This window comes from Plecotus auritus (assembly GCF_963455305.1).
Source record: "Plecotus auritus genome assembly, chromosome: 8".
Classification (NCBI taxonomy): domain Eukaryota; kingdom Metazoa; phylum Chordata; class Mammalia; order Chiroptera; family Vespertilionidae; genus Plecotus; species Plecotus auritus.
The window spans coordinates 131,657,435-131,667,855 of NC_137782.1; the positions used below are offsets into that span (position 1 = coordinate 131,657,435).

General features: G+C 40.9%; 1 protein-coding gene across 3 annotated transcripts in view; it reads left to right on the forward strand.

The window, feature by feature from the left end:
* The window catches only part of LOC308257040 (uncharacterized protein C2orf42), a 30,635-nt gene extending 21,307 nt beyond the window's left edge, over positions 1-9,328 (forward strand). For 2 of the 3 annotated variants that reach the window (XM_080685807.1, XM_080685808.1), the window contains exons 9-11: positions 1,623-1,723; positions 3,141-3,303; positions 6,152-7,271. In XM_080685807.1, coding sequence (XP_080541933.1) covers positions 1,623-1,723; positions 3,141-3,303; positions 6,152-6,360 — 473 coding nt within the window. In that variant the 3' untranslated portion in view covers positions 6,361-7,271. Of the gene's footprint in view, positions 1-1,622; positions 1,724-3,140; positions 3,304-6,151 lie in introns of all 3 variants that reach the window. The other variant, XM_080685806.1, reaches the window with a different exon arrangement.
* Positions 9,329-10,421: the final 1,093 nt, after the last annotated feature.

A 10,421-nucleotide genomic window follows, 5' to 3' on the forward strand; every position in this document is an offset into this window, starting at 1 on the left:
AATTTTCAGGATTAGGACTTCTAGCTGCATGCTGAGAGCGTGAAGCCTTAGCCAGTCAGCTCTTGGAATAATGATCACATTCTTCAGTGCAACCCCATATTTATTCCAGTGCAAGTTAATGGAACAATTCAGAAAGCACAGATTTGGTATAAGAACAATGAAGTGCAATAAATGTGCCCACCAAGAAGTTTAATATTTTCTAGATAAGAATCAATTTCAACAAAAGCACTGCAGGCTCCAATCATTATTGGGCTGGCTTCTTGGAGGCATATTACAGTATGTGTCAAAAACTAAAACTTGCCCAGCTGGTGTGGCTCTATGGTTGAGTGTTGACCTGTTAACCAGGTCATGGGCACATCCTTAGGTTGCAGGCTCAATCCCCAGTAGGGGGTGTGCAGGAGGCAGCTGATCAATGATTCTCTCATCATTGATGCTTCTCTCCCTCTCCCCCTTTCCCTTCTTCTCTGAAATAAAAAATATATTTAAACACACACACACACACTTAAAACTTATTTTTTTGTGATTCCTAATTTTTGATGAAGATTTTAGAGTTATTCTTAGGCTTGGAACACTTTATCATTACATTATTCTGGTACTTATTTCTTGGTTTTACATAACATCTTTCTACTAGACATCTCAACATACTTATTGGGTAGCAAAAGGAAATAAGGGAGAGAAAAGGAGGAAGAATTACTCAGTAATGACAGCTAGAAATCAATGCTATTTCTTCAACAAATTTATTTGATGAGCCTGGCCAGTGTTGCTCAGTGGTTGAGTGTTGACCTATGAACCAGGAGGTCATGGTTCAATTCCCTGGTCAGGGCACATGCCTGGGTTGTAGGCTCGATCCCTAGTAGGGGTTGTACAGGAAGCAGCTGGTCAATTATTTTCTCTCATCATTGATGTTTCTATCTCTCCCTCTCCCTTCCTCTCTGAAATTAGTAAAAAATAATTTTTTAAAAAAATTGTTATTTGATTATATAATAGGGACGGTTTGAAGTTTAATTCTGTATTTGAATAATGCAAGCTGTGAATCACTGTGTTTACAGCCATGAAAATCTTTGTCTTCACAGCTTGTCTTCCTGACTTTTCAAGCAAGGTTGATTCTTTCTTCCATTTTAAACTTTAGGCCTAATACATTAATATTAACTCATCCCTTAGCTAGTTTTGCAGACTTTCGGTGGAACCCCTTTATAATCCTGCAGGTAGGGCACTGGAATGGCAATCATGTGAGCAGGCTTAAACTCCATGTAATTAAAATTTTAAGGACTATAATTTGACCTCTGATGATATATCTAAATTGTAAGAGGTGTAAGAAGTTGTTTTATAATGGAGTCTGCATGTAGCTTTATGAAACAAAAAAACAAGTTTCTAAGGTAACAGAAATAAGTAGCATCTCGAAGCATCAGAGACTTCATATAGTAGAAATTTTTATCACTTGATTTGTCACATTTATGTCAAACCCTATTATATATTTGCCTCTAGAATTTCTTTTTGGAATTTGCTGAGATTCTATAAGGAAAGAATAATACTGCACTGAAATCTCTAGAAACTGGGTAACAAATAGGGAAAGAGAACGTTATGTTTTGGTAGGCTAATTTTGTTCCCTTTTTACATTGAAGCTTTTGTTCGAAAAGATGCCCTGCCATTGGGAACCTTTTCCAAGTATACCTGGCATATCACTAATATCCTGCAAGTTAAACAAATCTTAGATACCCCTGAGGTAAGAGTTTATTTCTACAATAGTGGGAGGGCAGAGAGGAGAAGAGAGGGAAGCAAGTTCGGGAAGTATGTTTGTACCAATTTTTTGAGTTACAGACACCAAAGATAATTCTGTTTTTCATATTAAGAGATTATTCAATGTAACATAGACACCCACAACTGAAACCTGTTCATGTTGACCAACGTCGCCCCAATAAATTTAATAAATAAATAAAAGATTAAAGAAAAAGATTATTCAGAAATATTCATAGCTTTATAGTGCTGACTCTAATTTTAATGGGTATTCCCTGGAGCTTGAAAAGGTATCTTAAATTGGAGTATTCTTTTTCTTTGCCTTTGGGATCAGAAAGCAGGAATGATTTTTCCTATATATTAAATAATGATCTATCTATGGTGAGCCCTAAATTAACTAAAAAATATGTAAATAATTTGAGATGATACACCATTTGTGAAATTAATGGACCTAGCACAATTAATTGCTCCTCCCCAAACTGCAATTTAGTTCTCATTAGAGAAATGACCCTCAGTTTGTGTTCTTTTTCACAAGGGAAAGATATTTTAAAACATTTCTATCCAGAAGACCCTGAAAATGTGAGGGTTTTCCTTTCTTACAATAATGGAATATTGTAGAAAATTAGTATAATGTGATTTGATGTGTTAAGAGAAGCTTATTTTCAAGACATTGTTATGTTCAGAAGAAGAATAAATTGCTTGGTAGCTGTTATGTTCAGAAGAATAAAAGGCCTATGTTAGCACTAAAGACATTTGAGGAACTTCCTTAAATGCAAGATATCACAGAGGCAGCTTCTATCCTGGAATAAGTGATGTTTAGGGAGGCAATGTGCAACCCAAAGCAAAGTCAAGTGAGGGAAAAGAGCTAATGATCATTGAGTTTCTATCTGTTGGGCGTTATTTACCTGTATCACCTCATTCATGTATTTTGCAGATGAGAAACAGGCTATGAGATGCTCACCCTGCTGTTTAGTGGCAAAGACAAAATTCAGTTCAAGTTCTGTCTGGCTCAGTCCCAAGGATGGTGTGAAGCACACAGGATGGTGAGGTCAGCTGTAGGTGCTATCAATAGAGTTTTTAGGAGAATGTTCTAGCAGATAAGTAGGGGAAGGGAAAAAAACAAATTTAGAGCAGGTCTATGCCGGTAGTGGTCCTGTAGACATGAAGATGTTGGGGTTCAAATTAAAGTTATAGAGAAAAAAGGAAAGCTAAGATTTGAATGGTATAAGGAAAACAAGGCAGATTTGTTGACAGGATTTAGTTGAAAATACAAGGGGAAGTTTTAATTAATTTGGTTGTGCTTAATGAGGAACAGTGAATACATAAACAATCTATTCTCATCCAAGTGTTTGTCTATTTTGAAAGTTTTTCTTTCTCACCTTTCTTGGTATTGTCTCCATGTCCAGATGCCCTTGGAAATTACCCGAAGTTTTATCCAGAACCGGGATGGGACGTATGAGCTGTTTAAATGCCCTAAAGTAGAAGTAGAGAGCATAGCAGAAACCTACGGTCGTATAGAAAAACAACCAGTGCTGCGACCCTTGGAACTAAAAACTTTTCTCAAAGTTGGTAAGTGATTGGTGGTTTCAATAGTGCATCTTCCTGTGAAGGTCAACTATGTGCAATACATTGTCCTAGACTTTGGATCTTGACCTTAAACAAAGAAGGCACATTTACTTATCTTGTAAAGGTAATCATGAGATAGGGTATTTCGTTTCATTTGAGCCAGGGCTTTAAAAATAAAATTATAGAAGTAATAAGTATTCAATATAGAGAAATCACAGATTTTATAAAGAAGAAAAATAACCACCTGTAATCGCACCCACCAAAAACAGCATCACCATTAAGATTTTGGTAAAACCTTTCCAGACTCTTTTCTATACATGAGTTTCTAAAACATGGGATTATACCTCTTTTCCCTTAAAAATACAGTGTCCCCCAAAAATGTATACACACTTGGAATAATTATTAATTCCAATCACCTAAATCTGAAAAGAAAGAAACATAGAGCTATCAGCTGTTAAAGTGTGTATACATTTTTGGGACTCCCTGTATATGTGTAGGAATATAGTCACAAGAATTTGACACAATAATTATAATGTCTAAATTTCTCCTAAAAGAATAAGTACACAATTAGGTAAGTGAACGAGGCCTGCTTGATAGATGGTAATACTAAGGTAATTTAAATTATGGCTGGCATTCATTCATTCATTCTTCATTCAACAAGTCTTTATTGAGTGCCTATTATGAACCAGGCACTATGCAATCCTGGGGTACAATGATGAACAAAAGTGATATAGTTTACTGTCCTGGAAAAGATGATAGTCTAATCATTGGAAAGAGAGGTGAGTATTAGATGGCTAGAAGTGTAGGCTCTGGAGTCCAAAACTGCCTGAAGTTAAAGCCAGGTCCACCTTCTAGTTGTGTAACTAAGCAGGAAGACTTCATCTATCCTCATCTCAGTTTATTCATCTGTAAATAGGAATCACAGAATCTGTCTCTTAGTGAGTTGCGGAGCATTAAATTAATGCATTGTAAATCACTTAAGATAATACCTGGCACAGTAGGTGCTCATTAAGTGCTACTTGTTATAGTTGTCATTATTATTAAATTACTAGAGGCCCAATGCACGAAATTCATGCAAGAGTAGGCCTTCCTCCCCCAGCTGCTGGCACCGGCTTCCCTCTGGCACCCAGGACCTGGACTTCCCTCACAGCCCCAGCTTTGTCCAGAAGGACGTCCAGTCTAATTAGCATATTGTGCTTTTATTATTATAGATTATACAAATACGTTAGTATTTATATAGTACTATAAAAATATTTTTAAAAAAATTTTTAATGATTTCAGAGAGAGAGGAAGAGGGAGAGAGAGAGAGATAGAAGCATCAGTGGTGAGAGAGACTCATTGATCGGCTGTGGACATCGAGCCCGCAACCCAGGCATGTGCCCTTGACTGGAATCGAACCCGGGACCCTTCAGTCCACAGGCTGATGCTCTATCCACTGAGCCAAACCAGTTAGGGCTATAAAAATGTTTTTATTTAATATACTATAAAAATAAATTATTAAAAATAGACAAAGAGCTTGGCTAGTGTGGCTCAGTGGTTGAGCATCAACCTATGAAACAGGAGGTTACAGTTCAATTCCTGGTCATGGCACATGCCCAGGTTCGGGCTTGATCCCTGGTGTGGGGCATGCAGGAGGCAGCTAATCAATGATTCTCTCTCATCATTGATGTTTCTATTTCTCTCTCTCTCTCTCTCTCCCTCTCTGAAATCAATAAAAATACATATTTTTAAAAATAGACAAAGAACCCATAATTATCACTAATCGATTATATGAATTTGAGCTAGCAGAGATGTTACTTAATATAAAGTCTTACATAGGTTTAAAATGAATCATGTAATTAAGTATTTTTTAAAAATATGTTTTTATTTTATTTCAAGGTATCAACCTTAAACAAAGTCAGGTATTTCTCCAGCAAAATGGGTTTATTTGGAAACAGCAAAGTATTGCAGTTCAGGACCTGCAAACCATGTGCAAGTCCAGAGAACAAAGGGAGGAACTCTTCTTTTATAGAGGAAATGGGGCTATTTAAAGGAGATTGTTAGAAACAATGAGTTCATTGGAGAAAATGGGGAGTTCAAAGTGTAATGGCTTTATACATATATATATATATATATATATATATATATATATATATGTGTGCATATATATATGTGTGTGTGTGTGTGTGTGTGTGTGTGTGTGTGTGTGTGTGTATTTATTTCAGAGAGGAAGGGAGAGGGAGAGAGAGAAACATCAGTGATGAGAGAGAATTATTGATCAGCTACCTCCTGCAGGCCCCACACTGGGGATTGAGCCCACAACCTGAGCATGTGCCTTGACCAGGAATCGAACCGTGACCTCCTGGTTCATAGGTTGACTCTCAACGACTGAGCTATGCCGGTTGGGCTTTTTAAAAATTTGATTTTAGAGAGAGTAAGGGAGAGAGTTGCCTCTTGTATGCCCCCCGACCAGGAATTGAACTCACCACCTTTTGGTGTATGGGATAATGCTCCATCCCAATAAACCACCGTCAGGACTTTTTTTTACTAGTCTCCCTTTTAATCTCATCCAGCTGTCCTTTCCTCTCAGTCAGGGCTTGCCTTATGATTCTTTTGCCCTTTTTCTTACGTCTCAGTCTTATTTTATTCAGGGATGCCACACAGTTCCCTGAAATTTTCTTTTGAATAGATGCAGTAATTCCTCTTACTTTCCCTTGATTCTTGTTGTTTTTCCTTGTTATTTTTTTGTCATATAGCTTTTTTAAAAACTAACTTTTCCTTTTTTATTCCCGAACAGAGTGAGATCTGTCCGGACTCAAAATTTGGAATTGTACTAATTAGTTCCTTTCTTGTTCTTTTTTTTTGTCTTCAGGCAACACTTCCCCAGATCAAAAGGAGCCAACCCCTTTCATCATTGAGTGGATCCCAGATATCCTTCCCCAGTCCAAGATTGGCGAGCTGCGGATCAAGTTTGAGTATGGTCACCACCGGAATGGGCATGTGGCGGAGTACCAAGACCAGCGCCCCCCTCTGGACCAGCCCTTGGAACTGGCCCCTCTGACCACCATCACTTTCCCTTGAGGCAAAACAATGAAGTCTTTTGCTGCTAAATTTGCACATCCCCATCCCTTGACAAGTTTAAATACCAGTTAGGTCCTTCGTGAACTGCTTTTAGCTAAGATGCAATTTCTTAACACATCCAAGTGGATTCTGTTGAAGAAAAACTCTGTAAATGGCCTTTTTGGTGCTGCTGTGTATAGTCCTCATTATAGATGGGGTGGTATTTCTGGCTAGAGTGTTTAAAGGAACAAAAAGAAAACTAGCTCATTTTCTTTCTTAAAGGATTCACCTTTATAGTTTGTCTCAACCTTTGAAGTAGTTAGCAACACTCCACCTTACACTAACAATGTTGAAACGTTAATAACATCCTGGTTAGGAAGAATGTTAAGGACCATTCTGGCAGAGCTCCAGTCATGCCCTTTTACTCTGTTATCAAATAAAGCACAGTGTCTTAGTTTTTCTAAATTATACCTCATGTTGGCCTGATTTTAAAATTATAAACCTTTGGGATGAATATAGGTTACAGTGTAATAGGAAAAAGATGTCCCGGTATCAAGGGAATATTGACAAGTCAAACTAATGCTTGTATTTATTTCCTTCTTTCTTCTTGAAAAAGTGTAACATCTGGTAAAATTCATTTCCTACTTCTGAGTTCATTGACCACAGAATGGAGATATGAAAGACACAGAAGTGGAAGCCTGTTTTCAAGGAGAAAAGGGAATGAACATTTCCTATATAACTACTATGTGCCAGGTACTTTTATTTGCATTCCTGCCTAATTACTTTTCTCATTTAGTCTTCATTATTCTTTGAGTTTTAGGTATTTACCCCCTTTTTTATAAAATTAAAGGAAACAACTTCTCTGAGGTTAAGTATCTTGCTTGAAACAGCATTAAAAATGATGTTTCGTTTTACTCCAAAGTACATATTATTTCCACAATTTATCACACTCCTTTGTATATATTCCTTATAATTCATTTACCTTGGGAAGACAAGAAAAATCCATATGAAGTAGTCTCTTGGTTTTCTTTTAATTTCAAATAACAAAAACCCAATGGGGTTCAGTTACATTGACCCATTTTTCTAACTTGAGACCCTTTCTATCAGGAGTACCAGTAGGACCTCTGCACCCACGCTGTGTCCAGATACCTCTGGGACACTATCAGCATTGACCTTATTTCAGACTCACCCCATACTCTATCAGAACCGTGCTCTTCAAACCTAGCAGCCAACTACTTTCCCATCCATCCACACTCCCATCTATACTACCCATTTGCATACCTCTTCCATAGTCATTGGAATCTGCCATCTCTCCAAGCTGCCCATCTGCTGCCTTTCAACACTGCAGCCACCATTTATATTGTGGAGTGAATAGCTCAAAATATTCCATGTCTGCATAGCCACCTGTCTATTGCACAGACTGATCATACTCAGACTGAGTGTATTAATGGGTCTGTGAGAGATGCTGCCTTAACTGCTCCTCCAGGCAACATTGGGCCCCTAACATGGTGGGCATTATGAGAACAACTTGCTACTCCACCCAGAACATTTTGGTTCTAACCTGTCATGTCCCTGTGTCCTATCAGAACTGCTGTCACCTCAACAGCTTGCTAGTATTTAGAGGAGTGATAGGCAGGAGACCTCTAGAAAATCTGACTCCAAGAACTCCAGGCCTGCCACCTGGCTCTCTCAAGGTATCAGATGTCATTAGCCCTGTAGCCTTCTGGGCCCAGCAATTCTCAGTCACATAAGTCCACCCCATCTTTCACTGATTCCTGTCTGTCTGCCAATAACCTGCCCTTTCCTCTAGCCTACATGTGCATACATATACATGCACACACATCACATACACCAGCCCTAGCTACTTAACAGATTGCAAACTGTGTATATGATAGAAACTGGCACTGTTCTGTCAGTGCCAGGTTCTATGTCAGAAAGAGCCCAGAACTTTCCTCCACTAGAACCCAGGGAAAGACCACTCTACCTGCTAAAAGTGAGGAAATGGGCAGGGGCTGCCTTCCTCTAGTCCTTTGAGTGAACTGGACCCTCTCAATCATAAGACACAGACAACACACACACAAAAAAACCCCACAGAGAACAGCTCTTGTGTTTGGTGAATTTCCCCAAGATGGACCTGCCTACTCCAACCTATTTTTCTTTTGTTTCTCCCAGATTCTGAGTTCCTAGTTTTCCTCCTTTGCATCTTGTGGTATTTTCTGATATTCCTAACTTGATATTCTTGTTAAATCTCCTTCCAGACTTTGTTCCCTGTCTGCCTGCCTTCCCATCCTCCAGATCTTACTACCATCCCACCTGCCTCATCAAGGGAATAGAATGACTTGTTTTACAACAGTGCTTTAATGTGCGTAGAAATCACCCAGGAATTTAGTGAGAATACATATTCTGATTCATAAGTTCTAGAGTGGGGTCCAAGATTCTCTATGTGTATCATCAAGCTGGATGCAGAAAGTACTGAACTGTAGAGATGCTGCTAGACTACCGACTGCACTTTGAGTAGAAAGACTTAATGCCTGACCACCTTTCATTGCCACTAATGGGGGCAGGGCTGGAGGTCAATGGCAGCAAATAGTTGCTCTTGCATGTGGCTAAGGTACTAGCTAGCACATAGCTAGATGTTTCAAGGCAGTGTATTAGTGTGAGCGGCTTTATGGCATGCTCCCACTGATGGAGGCACTGGCCTTGCTCCTCCAATCTAGTTCTAACTCCACAGCCCCAGAAGTAGACAGTGGGTATATAACCATGTAACTTCCCTGCGCTTTTTCTGCCTTCTCCCCAGCACCACATTTTCCATTGCCCTTCCCAGGAACCCACCATCCTAAAGTTTCAGATTTGAAGCCCTGAGTTCAAACCCCCACTCTGCCACCTGATTAACCCTCTGAGCCCGTTTTCTCACCTGGATCATGTGCATAGTAAATAGGACACTGATTGAAAAACGCTCATTAAATAAGTAACCATTACACTTTCGCCTACTATTTGCACTTCTTCCTCTCTTTTGTGTTTTTCTAACTTAGCTGTGAGGCTGTAATGGTGCTTTGTCCATCCTTGAGAATTCTTTTTAAAGATATATTTTTATTGATTTCAGAGAGTAAGGGAGAGGGAGATGGGAACATCAATGATGAGAAAGAATCATTGATTGGCTGTCTCAACCCTTAACTGTACCCTTCAGTCTGCAAGCTAACGCTCTATCCATTGAGCCAAACCAGGTAGGGCAATCCTTGAGAATTTTTGTACCTAATACCACCATTATACAGTAAGATCGCAAATAGAAGGGAGGGGCGCTGGTATTCATTTTCTTCATCTCCCCAAATTTCCTATAATGAACACTTACTTTGGTCAATTCGAAAAATGGCAATGTTACAACCACAAAAGAAAGGGGCATACAAATCAAGCTTCCATACAATACTGAAAAGAGGAAAACAAGACGGGGACCGCCGCGTCTGGGAGGCGGTCACGCGGCTAATGGCCCCTCGCCTCCGCGCGATGACGTCGGTCACGTCCTCTCGCCTGCGCCGCCGGTCGCGGCCAGTGTGACCGCTCTTCCTCCACCAGGCGGCGCCGCTGGACGTTCTGTGGTCGAGGCTTTGGCGCAGCCGCACTGGTTTCCCCCCCCCCCGCCCCCCGACACGTACCCACCTTCGCGTCTTTTCTGGAGAGCGCGGGAAGGCGAGTGCTAGAGTGGTGACGACACTGGGGTTCCCCGCACGGCTGGCGGGGCGGGGCCGCGTACGTGGCGCACGCGGGGAGGAGAAAGGAAGGGGACTGTGGAGTGCAGGACCCGCTGGGCCTGACGGGGATGCGCCCGCTCCACGGCACACCTCGTGACCCACTGTGGGACCGACCCCGGTCCCAGCTGCGGGAAAGGTGCTGACGAGGCGGGTCTCGGCGGGGAGGGGCGCCGGCGGCGAGGCGCAAGGCTCTCCCGAGGTCGTTCGCCGGCCGGACCGCCCCCAGGCTCGCCTTTAGATCCGCTTTTAGGCTGGGCACCGACTTCTGGCGCCCTCGGCGACCGCGCCCTCATACGGGTGGGACCAGTCCTGGAATCTAACAGGCTCCGGGACGGC